Source organism: Rutidosis leptorrhynchoides, chromosome 7, assembly GCF_046630445.1.
Source record: "Rutidosis leptorrhynchoides isolate AG116_Rl617_1_P2 chromosome 7, CSIRO_AGI_Rlap_v1, whole genome shotgun sequence".
Classification (NCBI taxonomy): Eukaryota; Viridiplantae; Streptophyta; class Magnoliopsida; order Asterales; family Asteraceae; genus Rutidosis; species Rutidosis leptorrhynchoides.
In genome coordinates, this window is record NC_092339.1 from 31,379,303 (window position 1) to 31,396,355 (window position 17,053).

Here is a 17,053-nt window from a genome sequence, read left to right on the forward strand (position 1 = left end):
TTAAAAAAGTTCGTTAACCCTTGATATATACCTTGCATGTGAAAGTAAAATCGTCTTTTTATTATTATTCTTCATCTAAATCTAAAGCTTGCTCTTATTCTTCCCCCAAATTACAAACCCTGATTTTTTTTTTTTTTCAAAAAATAAAACCAAAAACTAATATTTTTTAATGTTCAAAAATTCAAAGCTCTGGCTTGAAACTAAAACAATAATCAACATAAATTAAACATTTAAAAACCATAAATTTCAGCGTTTATGGTTGATCTTCATCACCAATCTTTTTAGAGTCGTTAACGTCATCATCACTGAGGACTTCATCAGCGAGTAGATTTGGATATTTGAACCGTTCGATGGCAATAATACCTCAGTATCAAGTTATAGAAAGAAAACATTGGTAACCGACTCATGAAATAACGTATTCGCTTAACTAATTGAGTGACCGTAGATCTGAAATAACCAATTCATTAGTGATGAGAGATTAAGTAGTGATCATACTAATGAGTTGCAGGTGCAGTCGGGAGTTGCTTACAACTAGTGTAAAATGATTTTTTTTTTATTCTGATTAAAAAGGGTTTAACGGTCATAATTAATTAATGATTCTGATTATAACATGAACATGAAAGTATATATAAAAAAAATGACGGGTTATTAAATAATTTTAAGGTATTTGTTTTTATAAAGTGGGGATAAGGTAAAATAAGGAAGGTGAGAAAGAAGTAAAGGTAAACATGGTAAAATAATTTGGGGTATTTGATTACAACATGAACATTTTTATCTAACTAGTCGAAAGTCGAGATGAGTATAGATAGATCCAAGCACATAGTCCACCCCTCTTTTATTTTTGTTTTCATTTTATTTGATTTAAATTGTATTACAATTACATTACAATTACAATAATAATAAAAAGGGGGTTTTCAGAGTTTGTAATTTTGAGAAAAACAAGAGCAAGCTTTAAATTAAGATGAAGAACTGACGCCTTCACATGCAACGCACGTGTCAAGAGTTAATATAGCTTTAGCAGAATTTAGACGGAGAGATGCTGATGGTAAAATTTTAAAAAAGATAGCATAAAAAAATGGAGAGAAGCCGTATAATAACCCAAAAAATATTATAAAGCAAAAAACAGAATCTACTTGGATAACTAAAAGTCTAAAACACTCCAAGTTCAACTCCTTTGCTGATCTGTTTCTCATGGCGACTCGGTCAGAGAATCTAAAACCGAAGTCGGAATCCTCGCCGGCAGCGATAATCATGGCGTATTGGTTACCGGCGATCCTATTCATCGCCGCCATGTTCTTCCAGCTCGTAGCAATTCCTCGTTCTTTTCCTCCGTCTCATTACGACGGTCTGTTGCTAATCACCTAATTAACTGTTATCTGTTGTTAATTTTATATTATTATTACTTAATTCATTTTATTTGTTTGAATTGCAGCCTTAGGGATTAAAATTTATAGTTCAATTGAAGAAGTGAATGAAGCATACCAGCAGATATATACTAATTGGTGAATATAATTCTGTTCTTGATTTTTTGTTATAGTTTTATATGTATTGAATATGAATATATATTTGTGTTTTTAATGAATATTCTTACAGTACTGTAGTTAGTTGTAGACTTGTAGACAGTTGAATTAATTGTTAATAGAAGTTTAATGTAAAACATTGAATTTGATTGCCATCAATATTTTAAGTTGGAAACTAAGCAACTAACATATTTGACCCAGTAATGCGAGTATATCTCCTTTTAGTGTGCAGAGTAGCTGAGTAGTCGCTTTAGGTGTGAGAGCTCGGTTTTGACAATGTTTTTGTGACCATTTAGGGCCCCTATATGTTTTCAGTTTTGATATACATCTTTTTTTTGTTGATGCTTTTGAAAATTGAAATTTCGCTCTATGAGCCAGAAAATATTTGGTACCTAACATTGTTGAATTTGGGATCTTTGGTTACCTTTGTTGGCAATTTATGCGTATTTAACCAACACATTATCTGCTTATAATCCAATTCAAGATTTATCGGTCTTGGTTCTGTTTGACGTGCAACGTGTCCGTTGAGATGCATCTTGCACGTGTATGTAATCGAAACATTCATTATTGCTAAAAGAAAAAGGCGAAGGGGATTCTTTTTCATACTTATGGCCGAACTTTGAAGACAAAATGACACCACATTGAGCCTGTCGTGTTCAAACTGGATTTATATCAAACAGATAGTTGCATCTCTTTATCACAAAATCACAAAAATTTTGCAAAAATTTATAAGCTTTGCTCTGTTGTTGATTTTGTTGACTGTTCTATGCCATGCCAAATAAACTTAATTTTCGATATATGATAGATACACGGGGCCTTTCATGTTCTAAGAGTCTAGATGTTATTTCTGATGCACAAGTAGATATAAGTAATAATGGGATACTTCCTAATCAAAAATATATTTTTTCCGCCTTTTTTTGAATGTGGAAGAGTGTAAAGTGGGATTAGAACCCATGATTTCCACATAATTATCTCAAATAGATGGCCAAAACCACTATGCTAAATGCCGGATACCCCTCATTTTATCGACTTATCATTCCTAGTAAAATAAGTTTCCGATTTATAGGAATAAGCAATGAATATGCTTATGTGCCTGTAAATGTATTAGTGTTTTTTCTACCTAAGAATATCACTAACATTGTTCCAATGTAAACAAACTTTACATTGCAGGAAAACAAAGAGTGGACCTTATTCAACTCTTGACATGATAAAGGTTCGTGTAATTCTTGGTTCCTTTAAGTTCATCATTTTATTTTTATTTTTCATACTTATTATTTCTTGACATTAAGTTGACCATCAATTTTGCTCGCATTGCAGATTCAGTACGCTTATGAACTTTTGACCAATCCCATATGGAAAAGGGATTATGATATCTTTGGCATTGATGAACATCAAGTGAGTTTTAAGCTCCGTCATATATATATATATTTTTTTTTTTTTTTTTCTGTTAGTGATATTCGTCATAGTTGCATGCCTAAGAATGATTGGTTCGTTGCAGCATGTTTTTGAAAGTGTAAAGGAAAAATACTCTACTGCAGAGTTCTCTGATATTAGTCTTCCATTGCTGGAGCCCACTTCATTTGGTTCGTGAAATTTCCCGTCCTAAATTTTCGTTTTTGGGTTATACTATATTGAGTTAGTGCCATTTATTTGTTATATTTATTGCAGAATCAGATCAGGCTTTTGACGTCATTTCATCAGAGAATTTTGTTTCCAAACTACAAAACAGCAACACATTGCTTGTTCAGGTTTGAATAATTGTATTAAATAAATCTGAATATATTTTATCTACCATCACATAACCAAATTATATTTTTCATAAAGTTCTGCTCATTTTTAGCGTTACTTACTTTTTCTTTAATTTTTGTTTTAGATTTTTTCAGATGGGAGCAGCCGCTGTGCTGAATTTTTCAGTCAATGGAAAAGAATCGGTATAGAATTATGTTAAAATTGCTTCTTTCTATTAGTATTATAGCTTATAAATATTGTCAACAAATATATATCTGAAATATGTTACTTTTCATATCTTGTTATCTTATAAAATTATCCTTCTTTGGAACTTTTGGCTTGTTACATGTGATTTTCCTTAAAATATGCAGCTAGTTTATTGGAAGGTATAGCAAATACTGGGATGATTAATATAAGCAATCTTAAGCTTGCAACATACTTATCTGAGAAGAGATATACTGGAGCTCCTTTCTTTCGAAATGGTTGGTTGATTTTTTTGCACATATAAACTGATATAGGTTTTATAATATATGTATTTCTTGATATGGAGATATACATAAGTCCACTATAAATTATTAAATATCTTCAGTAATTCCTTAGTATGTATATCGATGATGTTCAAGAATGATACATATCTGAATAAAAAATAAGTAAATTTTTTTTTGTCTGGCTTGTCATGAGTTGTTGCCTGAATATAACTGTGATTCAGGTCTTCCTTATCTTCTGGCTTTCCCCCCTGGATGTAAAACTTCTGATTGCATTGTTAGGTAAGTTTTTTTTGTTTATTTTTTTGCGCAGTGGGTATTTATTGTGATATTAAGGGGGTGTTTGGATTTATGTTTTGAAAACTGATTATGGTTTTAGATCATTATTATACATTAGTGGTGTTTGGATTTGAGTATGCTATTTGATAACACAATGGTCTAATGATCAAAGTGTTTGGTAAATCAGATTATTTGAAAAATTAACAAACATTTAGGAAGAAAAATAGGCGGAAAAGGAAAGAAGATATCTAATAATCACGTCTTGCTGCCAATAAGTAAGTGACATGCTTTGTCATTTTCACGTTCGCAATTAATGATTTTAAAGTTCAATTCAATTTGCCAAACACTATAAATCAGTTATTTATGATTTGAAAATGTAATAATTAAATAATCATCTTCCAATCGCTAAGCCAAACACCCCCTGAATCATACATAATTATCTAATAGTAACTTTTTTCTGATTTATACTATTGCACTGTCGTCGTAGGTACACTGGAGAGTTATCTGTTGATGCTGTTACTGATTGGTTTTCAACAAGTATACTAAGCTTGCCCCGTATTTCTTACTACTCTAAGGAGTCTTTGGTATCACCTCTAAACTTTTCATTTAGTTATATCTTCTGATGGAATGTTATATTTATTTATATAAATATTATATTAAATAAAATCGTGGTTCTAAATTTTATTCGGTACTGGTAGTGGTATCTTCGTTACTCATTCTTGCCTAATGATAGAGATCTAATTACGATTTACAGGGACAAAGTTTTTTGGGAAAAGCCAGCCGGCATAAGGTGAATATTGCTATGTCTCTTAATCCCGAAACATTTTAAAGCTTGAGTTCTTCTTTGCAGCTTGCAATTTGTATTTTAGAACTTAAATTATCTCGAGTGAATGCCTAATGCTTGAGCCTTAATTCTGTTAGCTATTATGTTCTTCCTTAACATTTTACTTGTTACTGTGATAGGTCAAAGTTATTTTCGTTTCAAAAACAGGACAGCGTGCTACCCCGTTCGTGCGTCAAGTTGCTAAAACTTATTGGCCTTACGCCTCATTCGCACTCACAGTTTGGAGAGAAGAGGAATCAGTCTTTTGGTCAAACACGTAATTTCTTATTCCATTTCTCTTGTATATTTTATGATCATATAATTCATTCTATCAAGTAAAGTCTACAATTTTCACTAATTTCCATTTTGTTTAACTGGAAACAGGTTTGGAGTTGAAGAAGCACCTGCAGTTGTTATTCTGAGAGATCCTGGTGTCAAACCTGTAGTGTACCATGGCATGTAACTTCCCTTTTTTTTTCAGTTTTATTACAAATTACATTTTTTTCAGCATAAAAATATTAAAGTCAACATTTACTGTTTTTTAGGTTTAATAAACAATACACAGCTTGTTGATATTATGGAACAGAATAAACATCAAGGTAAGGAAAACATATTTCTTGTTAAATAATGTCCACATCATATTTTTCTCGTCATAATTGCATCGAATTTTTAAAATATCATAAACCAATTTCATTATTTTATCATTGCGTTTCAGTGCTTCCTCAATTACGAAGTCGTACATCGATGGAACTAGGTTGCGATCCCAAAGGCCATTCACGTGCCGGTAATGATACCACAGTTTGGTACTGTGCTGTTCTTGTGGGAAGACAGAGCGCCGAACTCCATAAAATGCGTGAAGTATGTAATTTTTTGTTAGCTTTATTTATATAACAATAGACATTATTTGTTTCATCAAAAAATGAAGTACACTTTCCAGTTTAGCTAATTAATTAATTTTTATATATTGTTAAAGACCATGCGCAGGGTCCAAGATATACTATCAGATACTGAAGATGGAGATGGAGATGCAGATCAACTAGATCGCGAAACCGCCACGTCAGCAGCAGTTGCTTGGAAGGAAAATAGGCTGACGTTTGTTTGGGTTGATGGTGAAGCACAAAAGGTCAGACAAACTTTTGCTTTAATTAATGAAAAACATTAAGCGGTTGGTCCCTATGGTTTACCTCAGATTACGTGGGTGGTCCCTGTACTTTTTTTTGTTGTGGTTGGTCGCTGTGGTTTGCACAAATTATGGCGGTGGTCCCTGTCCCGCGTAACTTGTGCAAACCACAGTGACCAACCACGTCAAAAAAAATACAGGGACCACCCATGTAATCTGAGGTAAACCACAGGGACCAACCGCGTAATGTTTTCTTATTTTATTTATATATAAGACCATTATTTAATTTACAGGTTTCTTTTGTTTTTTACAGCGGTTTTGTTTATTTTATGTAAATGGGGCGGATAGCCATGATACATGTGGACCTAGGCAGGATATAACTGATGTCCCCCGATTATTTCTTATCCGTTACAAGAGGAACGATACGGAAGTCAATAAGAAAGTTGAGGAAAATCCTATGAACATGTTTGCTACAATTGCTTCCCGAGAGGTGGACCCCACGTCCCAACTGGTTGCACTATACAAAGGTTTAGAGGAAACTCCACAGGTTTGAACATCTCTCCATGAATTTATTTATTTGTACTATAAAAAAATTATATAAAAATATTAATCTAGTGAATCCTTGAAAATGTAACTTTGTTTTAGATAATAAAATGGATATCGGAAACTGTCCGAGATGGTGACTCCCGAGATCTCCCATTTCATGTAAGTTTCATTCTATAAAAAAGTTTTTTTTTTTTTTTTTTTCTTTACTTTTTTTTTGCTAGAAATTTATATTAATTAATTAATTAATATAATATATAATATTATACTTGATGCAGAGAACATCAACTCCTGAGCTTGTACCTGAGGATGCAGATCCTATTTGGTCAAAAGGTCGGGATCAAATAATTTCTTCAGGCCGGGGAATAAAACAGAAGATCGGAACCATCCCACAAACAATCAACGATCTTACGAGTGATCCAAGGCTTGGTCCGATGTTGCTTTTGGGGGCATTAATGTCATTTGGCTTTATCTATCTGCGAAGAAATCAGTCTGTTAAACCGAACCCCCGAACTCACAATTCAAGCCAACCAAATGTTGAGGTGAATTTATATGAAGCTCCTTTTATTCTTGATTAGTAGGTGGAAAATTAGGGGGTAGGGGGACGTTGGGTAATGGATCAAAAAATGAAAAATGTTGGGTTGACCTTTTGACTTTTGACCTTTTACTATTATTTGTGTTTCACCCATTATCTATGAACCCTAAATTGACCTGCTTTAATACAACAGGGTGAGGACAGGCCAAAATTGAGAAGGCGACGTCCAAAGGTCCAAACAAGCCAGGACGTACCTCCTTCGATGACTGACGTGCCACCACCAAATGCTTTCCAGATGCCATTCACAGATTCCGATTCTGAGTAACATTCAGCTCAAAAGAACAAACAAAAGAAGTTTAGCTGCTCACACGTACACAACATGATTTACATCTAACAACCGCTCAGCTTTTAGTTCCAAAGATGCATGTTCTACAAGCGGTCTCTAGTTAGGTAACACGTATATGATCAATACGAATACTGGAACATTTGTTAAGTTCAAGTATCCTGAACCTTTTTCAGATTTTGAAAATTGTAATCATCATGATTTTCCGTTCTGAACTTCTTGTCGTATTTTTATCTATAAAATGAACAGTTTTTTCTTGTCCACCTGTTAGAGTCTCAAAACGTCTTATAAAGTACGAGTAATAGAATGTGAACTACGCTGGTTTCCTTTATTAAAAAAAACCTTATTTGACTTGCTATACCGGATTTTATTAGCTTCTTTAATTGTTACCGAACATTGGATTCAAAAATCAAAATATGAACATAAACGAGATAAATATAGCCATGTAGCTGTGTGTCTTTTAATTGCCATATGCTAATCAGCTAGAACCACTGAGCATGTAACCAATCACCTAAAAGTCCAAGGACTGGAGTATAACAAAAAAAAAAAAAAACCTATATATAGCTAATTTACAGTTTTGATCCCTGTGTACCTTGGTTGTAAAATACAAAAATTTGATAAAAATGCTTTCATTGAGAGTCAAACTCAAGACCACCCGCTACGGGTGCTCTAACCAACTGAGCTATGAAAGCTACTGATGCATCTTGTTCACAAAACATTAAATAATCTTGTAAAAAATATCTTCACTTTTACATTATCCTAACATTTAGACCACATATTGGGTGAGATGGTTTATTCTGGAATTTGTTCATGATATGATTTTGTCTTTGTCTCCTAACATCTTTTCTTATATAACATCTTTGATAAATGCAATGGTTGGCTCTTGCACCTTCAGTTTCAAATTGGCATTAATGTTTAAGATATTGCAAGTGCTCAAGGTGTGTGTTTTTTATTGTATTTCTAACGTGGTTACTGCCTTTCTTGTTACGTGTTATCTTTGAAGTTGTAAACTACCTAACTATGTGTATTCGAAAAGTCAAAAGTGATCTTTAATTCGTGAATCTTAATTCTAAAATCCAAAATTCAAAAGTCAAAAGTCAAAAGTAGCCGATTATGCTGCAAATTAGTAGTACCAATTATGAAGTCATTTGTGGCTTAAGTAATACCGACTGTTACATACTTATTCGAGCTATTCGATCACAACTCGAGCTAATAGATACTACCATAAACTAAATTGATGAGTTTTGAATCTAAGAGCTCTTATTGGACATACACATCGTTACATGTTTAACTAAAAAAAATTATAGACAATCATCTTAATATATCCACTCTGCATTTTCTTGAAGTAAATCTTGGCCGTACATTGTCTCGATGACAATGTAAGTTTGATGAGATCAAAAGTTGCTTAACTAAGCGTTCGGGTCAACTAATTTGAGACCCGTTTTCAGGTCATCACACTGGCTAACATGAGGAAACTTGGATCTATCTTTATTGCAGCCACCAATGGGTGGAGAATGAAAACACGGCTCCATCGACACGGCTCGAGTACAAGCCGGATTCGACATTGTTACATTGTTGGGCATATGTAAGATATATGGTCTTAATCCTGCAAGACCTTGAGCCACATAACCAAAAGTTGACCAGGGACTTGTTATCAATTTATCGGTCAAACTCAGTAAGTACATTTCCGCCCACGCTTTTCGATCATGCATCTTGTCATTAAAATTCTGATTCCCTTCAAAACTTGCTTGAAATACACCAATCACATCGCGGGTTACACTCGAATGTTCCCAATACATATCTCTAATTTTTTGAAAGTATCTAGGACTTAATGATGTCATTAAAACAGCGATCGATTTCCCTTTTTCTTTTAAGATGGTTAAAGATTCGTTTGTGTCGATTTTCGGAAGCAGGTTGTTGTCTAATAAACAAGTGACTACTGTATCTGGTACAGCTTGATCAGATGTGAATTTAGCATTATAGTAACGAGACGCGATATCTGGATCAAAGACTCGAACTTGGACGCCGATTTTTTCATCGGATTTTGCAAGATAAGCTTGATAGTATCTGGTTATAAGATCCCAAACAGGATTCGAGGGTAAAAACAAGTACCGGCTTATAAAGTGAAAAACTTTATCTTTTTCTGGAAACAGGTTTGCTAGTTCTTGATCGAATGATTCGATCAAGAACAGAGATGGGATGTAATAAAAATGTGATCTTACGAAAACCCAAGTCACATTTTGAAGAAAGTTTTGACCTTGATCACAAAAGAAATGTCTACCATTATTCTGATATCCATGAAAGAGATGAAGATACACAAAAGATGAAGATGAATTCTTCAACATGTTGCCATAATGTTCTGGGATATTTGTGTTTAATCTTTGAAGACGATTTCTTATGGGAAAATCGTACGGAAGAAACCATGTTGTTTCAGGAAAAGGTTCACAAAAGAGATCACATGTATCACCTTTATTGTCATAGACTAAAAGGACTCGATTTGTGATAAGAGCGTAAAGAAAAGCGGATGCTAGGCTTAAAATTCTGTTTCCTAGTCCATCAGAGGCTATTCGTACGAGATATTTACAATCTGATGGTTCATGATCATCATCGATCGATTGACCAGACTCTAGTTTTTTAATCGTTCGGTTGTATGATTCAGTGTATGGCCCGCATCGTTTGTGAAGTGCTTCGTATTGACGTAATCTTGAAATGAGATAAGATGATGGCTTGTGTATCGATTGTTTTCGATACATTGGTGACTCATACCTACTGATGCAAGATCTGTCATTGTGCTTGATGGTTTGTAGTTCCTGCAAACCGTCTTTCTTTACTGAAACTCGAAAAAAAAAAACATATTTTTCCGTTCATAATTCAAGTAATACAAAAAAAATATATATATATATAAAGATCCGAAAATGAATAATTTTACCTGTTGGAGGACTAAAAGGATCATCATTCTTATAGCCAATGAACCCACATAATTTGGGTTCAGTTGAAAGTTGAGAAGTGATCAAGATTAAACAAATGATGAAACAAAGAATAAAAACTCTACCCAAATTCATCATTTTCTTTAGATTACAACCTTTTAATGAAAAAATAAAAAACAAGGGAAGATAATATATAGTTAGTTTTTAAAGCCATCAACAAGTCAACAGACGAATTCAATTCGTCCTAAAGTCATATACATAATTTGAGTTCCCAAGAAAATATTTATATTTATTTTATTGAAAGCTATCAAGATTGCGTATCCTTAAAAAAGTTCAACAGTCATAACGTACGTTAGAATGAAAATATACATAGGTAATGGCTTGACCAAAAACTTTTTGATTAATATTGATATTTAAATATTTAATCACAACTAACATAAGTATTTTACTAACAACAGCTTGTATCGTTAACATGCACAAAATACTTGTACAATTCTGTAACCGCCTTATAAAAGTCAATGTTAACCCTTATTTACAACCCTTTAAAGCACACTGTGAGGCTGTTGTTAGCAAAATTCCTAAATTTAAATAATAATAATAATAATAACTCAACTTGGCAATAAAATGTACAATTTTATATGTTGCATTTATATTTGTATATAGCTTAAATCATTTTGGTCCATCAATCCAATAATCCTAAGAAGAAAATGATGACAATAATCAACTTACCATTATTTAACTGAACATTGTTAATTCTCATAAAGACCAACTCATAGACTATTACAAGAAATATGATCAGCTCACTTTAATTAATTTTATTTATAGTAATTAAAACACTAATTTTTAGCATAACTAACTAAGCCTTTGGGTCACAACTAGTTTGAGACCCCTTTTCATATCCTCACAATGACCAACACCAGGAGCTAATTGTCCAACATCAACTTTAAATTTATCTTTACATCCATTAGAGGGTGGAAAATGGAAGCAAGGTTCCATCGAAACGGCTCGCGTACAAGCGGGATTCGCCATTGTTTCATTGTTCGGCATGTTTAAGATCCATGGTCTTAATCCTCCAAGACCATGAGCCACATAACCAAAGGTTGACCAGGAACTCGTTATCAGCTTATCGGTCAAGCTAAGTAAGTACATTTCAGCCCATGCTTTTCTATCATGCAGCTTGTTTTTAAAATTCTGATTCCCTTCAAAACTTGGTTGGTACACTCCAATCACATTGCGATCTACTGTCGAATGTTCCCAGTACATATCTCGTATTTTCTCATAATATTTCGACTTTAATGATGTTACTAAAACAGCTATCGACTTTCCTTTTCCTTTTGATATAGTAAATGATTCGTTTGTGTCTATTTTCGGGATTAGGTTATTGTCTAATAAACAAGCCACAACTGTATCTGGTACAGCCTGGTCTGATGTGAATTTAGCGTTATAGAAATGAGCCGCAAATCTTGGCTCAAAGGTTCTGACTTGGATGCCAATTGTTTCATCTGATTTTGCTAAGTACGCATCGTAGTATCTGGTTATAAGATCCCAAACAAAATTTGAGGGTAAGAACAAGTACCTACCGATAAAGTGGAAAACTTTATCTTAATCTGGAAAGAGATTTGCTAATTCTTGTTCGAATGATTTTATCAAGAAAAAAGACGGGATGTAATAAAAATGTGATTTCACAATTACCCAAGAAACATTTTGAAGAAAGATTTGATCTTGATCACAAAAGAAATGTTGATCATTATCGCCATAGCCAAGAATCAGATGTAAGATACACAAAAGATGACGATGAATTACCTGAACGCTTCAAAATGTTACCATAACTCTCTGGTAACATCTTATTTAAGGTTCGAAGCTGATTTTTTATAGGAAAATCTTGAGGTAAAAACCATGTTGTTTCAGGAAAAGGTTCAAAAAAAGAGATCAAATGTATCACTTTTATCGTCAAAGACTAAAAGGACTCGATTTGTGACAAGTGCGTAAAGAAAAGCTGATGCTAGGCTCAGGATTCTGTTTCCTAAACCATCAAGCCCTATTCGCACGAGATATTTACAGTCCGATGGTTCATGATCATTATCAGTCGAGTGACCAGACTTCAGTTTTCTAATGGTTCGGTTGTAAGATTCTGTGTGTGGCCCACATCGTTTATGAAGCGCTTCATATTGACGTAATTTTTGAAATGAGATAAGATGAAGGTTTATGTAACAATCCTTTTCTATACATTGGTGATTCATACCTACTGAGGCAAGATTTTTCATTTTGCATGTGATATAATTCCTGCGAACCGTCTTCCTTTACTGAAAATGAAGAATAAAAAATGAATAAATAAACATTTGTTTTTCTTCATACATGATTTAACTACAATGACTAATTTGAGTATAACAAAAAGTCAAGTGAATTAAGGTACCTATTGGAGGTCTTAAAGAATCATGAATGTGTGGAGTTGAATATCTAGAAATGATGAAGACTAAACAGCTGATGATGAAACAAAAGACAGAAACTCCAACCAAATTCCTCATCATTTCTTTACATCAGTAAGATATTATGATAATTTAATGTTTATACATCTCAAATTAGCTTGAGATCCCTCAAAAGATAATATTAATAGTTATTAATCATAGGATCCACATTCTAGACACATGTTTTTCATTGCCTATCCTTAAAAGGTTCCATAGCTTCACACTTTTTTGTAATGTAAAGACAAGGATAGGATCATTAGGAACATGTGAAATATGAGGAAAGTGAGTTTAAGCCATTAGATCAAGGGGAAAGAGTAATCAAGGGCTAAGATCTCTAAGGTGATATTTTTTAAAATAAGTAATCATAGTTATAAACAATTGTGGCATAGTGTTTGAACAACTCATTTGCAGATTAGAAAAAATCAATGCATCATAATATATAAACAGCTACTTTATAGTTTGAAAATAGTTGCACAATTATTTAGAAGTAAGCGAATCATAGTTTAAACAGCTACTTGATACTAACACACAAACACAACCATGGATTTAAATTGATTGGAATTTAACATACTAAAGACTTTAACCGAACCTTTTAATGCATTTAACTCAGGGATATGAGTAACAGTCTCAAAAGGGGGGGCACATTACATAGTATAGTATCAACTCATTAAAAGGGGCATAACTAAGGCTTTGGGTCAACTAGTTTGAGACCCCTTTCCATATCCTCACAATGCGTAACATGAGGAGCCAATTGTCCAGTATCAACCATAGGTCTCTCATGACGGCCATTAGAGGGAGGAAAATGAAAGCAAGGTTCCATTGATAAGGCTCGAGTAAAGTAGGATTTGTCATCATTTCATTGTATGACATGTTTAAGATCCATGGTCTTAATCCTCTAAGACCTTGAGCCACATAACCAAAGGTTGACCAGGGACTCGTTATCAGCTTATCGGTCAAGCTCGGTAAGTACATTTCAGCCCATGCTTTTCTATCATGCATCTTGTTATCAAATTTCTGAGTTCCTTCAAAACTCGGTTAGAACACTCAATCATATCATGATCTATAGCCGAATGTTCCGTGTACATATCTCGTATTTGAGATATATAGAGCTTAAGCGTCTACAGTATCTGGTATAGCCCGATCCGATGTAAATTTAGCAATTTTATTGAAAAGAGCTGCAAATCTAGGATCAAAGGTTCTGACTTGGATACCAATTTTTTCATCTGATTTCGCTAAGTATGCATTGTAGTATCTGGTTATAAGATCCCAAAAAGAATTTGAAGGTAAGAACAAATACCCACCGATAAAGTGAAAAAAGTTTATCTTTTTTTGGAAAGAGATTTGCTAATTCTTGTTCAAACGATAATATCAAGAACAAAGACGGGATGTAATAAAAATGTGATTTCACGATTACCCAACAAACATTTTGAAGAAAGCTTTGATCTTGATCACAAAACAAACGTTAATCATTACCCAAGAAACATCTTGTGGTAGAATCCATGTTTGGGGAAAAGGTTCATACAAAAGATCAGATGTATCATCTTTATCGTCAAAGACTAAAAGGACACGATTTGTGACAAGAGCATAAAGAAAAGCTGATGCTAGGCTCAGGATTCTGTTTCCTAGTCCATCAGAGGCTATTCGTACAAGATATTTACAATCGAGTGGCTCGAATCTAGTTTCAAAATTGTATATACCTGTGGGAGGCGTAAATGCTTTGTGCCAGCCTCATCAGGTTCTCAAAACAATTTTATGTGAAATTATTTATTTAGAGCTATTATCAAAATATAAGTGGTCGAAGGTTTTATTATTATTATATAGACAACAGAAGATTCCCAGAGCCTAGTTTGTTACCCACCATTCTGTCCTCCAGCAGTGACGCGTTAATCGTATTGTATGATGAATCGAAAAAAGTTTTTTCCATTAGATTTGATTCTCAACAATAGATTAATTTGTGAAGATACCACTTGTCTCTGCAGCTGAAACGGATTAGTACTCTTTCTAGAAGCAGACATATTTCAATTTGTAAAAGTAAGTCACAACAAGAGGCATTATGAGAAACTTTACTTGTTAAATAATGTTCCATTAGTTTAGTTTAACTTACAAACAAATGCATGTCATTCTTTTGAACAAGATAACCAACTAACTAACTAGGGATATTTCTAACAGTCATAAACAAGATATTGAGTACCAAGTAATTTCAACAACATAAATAGGGTAAGTTTTCTAATTAACTGAAAAAGAAACATTTAGAGATTAGCATAGAGAGCATTACTCAATTGTCAAGTCCGTCTATCGAACAAAGAAAGCGTCAGGAACAATAGACGATAAATTAGTCCTAGTGGCAACCTTCCAACCATCGATTGATATTAAGCTTCCGACATGATTAAACACCTGAGACGAGAAAGCAACCCCATAATTCCCCAAATTGCTACCCCTTTGTAAATCTGGATCATACACAACCAGTTGTCTATTATCATTCATCAACAAAATCTCACCTTTTAATCCACACCCCAATGCTCTAGTAACATTACTTTGAAGATCAAATGACGTAAATTTCGTCCACGACGAAACCCCTCCATATTCTTTCATCACCCACACCTCAAACATCGTCCTAGACCCAATACCTAACCAACCGATCGCCGCTAGTGATTCATTCATTGCTACAACCTGCCAAGAAGCTTTCCAATTATTTTCAATACATCCAGTAAATTCAAACTGAGGTCGCATTATGCAATTAAACACCTCCTCGTGAAGATCAAAACACAGAATCAATGTCGTGATCATGTTATGATCACCCAAAAACGAAACGGCATGCCAATAAAACTTCCCATTCAAAAACACACTACATGCCGACTCATGGATTATAAAATTAATACTAGTCTTAATCTCCTTCCATGAATTTGTACTCAACGAGTATATCTCAACTTGCTTCAACTGTCTATGATACTGCAAAATCCTCAACACCTTGTAGTCCTTTACAACATCATCAAATCCAAAACCTAAACAAACCTTTAATGGATGATCAGCTCGAGGGTGATCAACATGCGAAATAGGTAAGTCTTTAAAAACCCTAGTAGAAGGATTCCATAACAAAATAATCGAACCAAGCGGCAAAATACTCAAACGAATTAGCCCGTTACAGCTCCCGCAAACATATAACGATTTAGAAACGTCGATTTTGATTGGGATTTTGATTGACTTGTAAGAATAATCAGATAAGATTAAACCAACGGTATGATCGGATGTGGAAATTGGGGTTTTGGTTTTTTCAGGTGTAAAAAGGAAAGATGGATCTGAAATGGCGGATTGATTTTTGAAATGTTTGGAGATAAAATTAGGGTTTTGAAAAAGGGCGTACCATGATTTGCAAACGGATTTGAAACGTAGAATGTGTCTAGTAGGAACACGTGATAGTATATGGATGATTACGTCTTCTGGCAGCTCTTTCAACATTGAAATTATTAGACAGATTTAGGGTTTCTGATCGAGTGTTAGTTGAGCTAAATGGAGTGTAGATGACGATGAAGAAATGGGGTTTCCTCCTGGTTTTGGTTTGGGTCCTATTTTTGGAGCTGTTGGATTGAAGTCTACTGTTTCTGGGCCTAAAGTGATAGATATTGGGCTGGAAATTTCTAGGCCTGTACGCCGCCTAATGGTGGGCCAGTTCATCTCATTGTTGATGGGCCGGCTGTTGGGTTTAATGATGAGCCATTGGTTGGTGTGAATGGGCCCCTTAAAATTGCTGTTTTGATTAGTGACATGAACATTGAGCCTAGTGCCCTTGATGGGCTGAAGTTTTCTCATGGGCCGAGACCTTCTTTTGGACTTGCGAGGAATAATTCGGTGCCTAGTCTGGGTTTGGGTCTCAATAAGGTCGTGGTTGATACGGGTCGGTTGAAGAAGAAGGGTGTCAGGTTTGGTACATGATGCATTGACTCTTTTTCTCTTCGTGATGAGGAGGACTCGGATGTTGGAAACTCGCCTAATCATGTCGAAAGTTCATGGTATAAAGTTTAAGTTTTTTTTGGAAAAAGATCACTAATTACCCTTACCCATTATTAAAATTATTATCTTTTACTTTGGTTTTTTTAATGATCGATGGTCTAAGTAGTGTCATTAATGTTCATGAAATTATTGTACTCAAAGTTACACGTTGACATTAAACTAGCTAGTGATTACTAAAATGTACAATACCTTTTTGCTCTTTAACGACAACCTCAAAAACTGTTGTTAGACAACTTTTTTTTTAATAATTATTGTATTATCTTATATCTTACCGAAG

General features: G+C 34.0%; 3 protein-coding genes and 2 pseudogenes across 3 annotated transcripts; 1 reads left to right on the forward strand and 4 right to left on the reverse strand.

Moving 5' to 3' along the window:
• The first annotated feature begins 1,414 nt into the window (after positions 1–1,414).
• Positions 1,415–7,639, forward strand: LOC139857181 (uncharacterized). Its single transcript, XM_071845914.1, has 19 exons — positions 1,415–1,502; positions 2,691–2,733; positions 2,838–2,915; positions 3,019–3,103; positions 3,189–3,268; positions 3,394–3,451; positions 3,620–3,730; positions 3,958–4,015; positions 4,500–4,596; positions 4,767–4,802; positions 4,976–5,112; positions 5,220–5,290; positions 5,381–5,434; positions 5,551–5,693; positions 5,809–5,958; positions 6,269–6,502; positions 6,601–6,660; positions 6,777–7,040; positions 7,227–7,639. Exons 2-19 carry the CDS (start codon positions 2,725–2,727, stop codon positions 7,356–7,358), a joined length of 1,857 nt encoding a protein of 618 aa, XP_071702015.1. The 5' UTR covers positions 1,415–1,502; positions 2,691–2,724; the 3' UTR covers positions 7,359–7,639.
• A 1,098-nt stretch (positions 7,640–8,737) lies between these two features.
• On the reverse strand, positions 8,738–10,441 carry LOC139859077 (galactoside 2-alpha-L-fucosyltransferase-like). The gene is made up of 2 exons (XM_071847894.1): positions 10,306–10,441; positions 8,738–10,206 (listed from the first exon to the last, which is right to left on the reverse strand). Exons 1-2 carry the CDS (start codon positions 10,439–10,441, stop codon positions 8,786–8,788), a joined length of 1,557 nt encoding a protein of 518 aa, XP_071703995.1. The 3' UTR covers positions 8,738–8,785.
• A 714-nt stretch (positions 10,442–11,155) lies between these two features.
• LOC139859078 (galactoside 2-alpha-L-fucosyltransferase-like) lies at positions 11,156–12,831 on the reverse strand (annotated as a pseudogene).
• Positions 12,832–13,450: 619 nt separating this feature from the next.
• On the reverse strand, positions 13,451–14,783 carry LOC139859079 (galactoside 2-alpha-L-fucosyltransferase-like; annotated as a pseudogene).
• A 144-nt stretch (positions 14,784–14,927) lies between these two features.
• On the reverse strand, positions 14,928–16,224 carry LOC139858704 (putative F-box protein At3g20705). Its single transcript, XM_071847541.1, has one exon. The coding sequence runs from the start codon at positions 16,222–16,224 to the stop codon at positions 15,061–15,063; it is 1,164 nt and encodes a 387-aa protein (XP_071703642.1). The 3' UTR covers positions 14,928–15,060.
• Positions 16,225–17,053: the final 829 nt, after the last annotated feature.

Bases quoted from the DNA above. Each gene is read 5' to 3' on its own strand.
- LOC139858704 (XM_071847541.1), bottom strand. From the start codon at position 16,224: ATGTTGAAAGAGCTGCCAGAAGACGTAATCATCCATATACTATCACGT.
- LOC139857181 (XM_071845914.1), top strand. The intron at 4,016-4,499 runs GTAAGTTTTTTT...CTGTCGTCGTAG, and splicing joins ACTTCTGATTGCATTGTTAG to GTACACTGGAGAGTTATCTG. The intron at 5,291-5,380 runs GCATGTAACTTC...ACTGTTTTTTAG, and splicing joins CAAACCTGTAGTGTACCATG to GTTTAATAAACAATACACAG.
- LOC139859077 (XM_071847894.1), bottom strand. From the start codon at position 10,441: ATGATGAATTTGGGTAGAGTTTTTATTCTTTGTTTCATCATTTGTTTA. The intron at 10,207-10,305 runs GTAAAATTATTC...TTCGAGTTTCAG, and splicing joins TCCTTTTAGTCCTCCAACAG to TAAAGAAAGACGGTTTGCAG.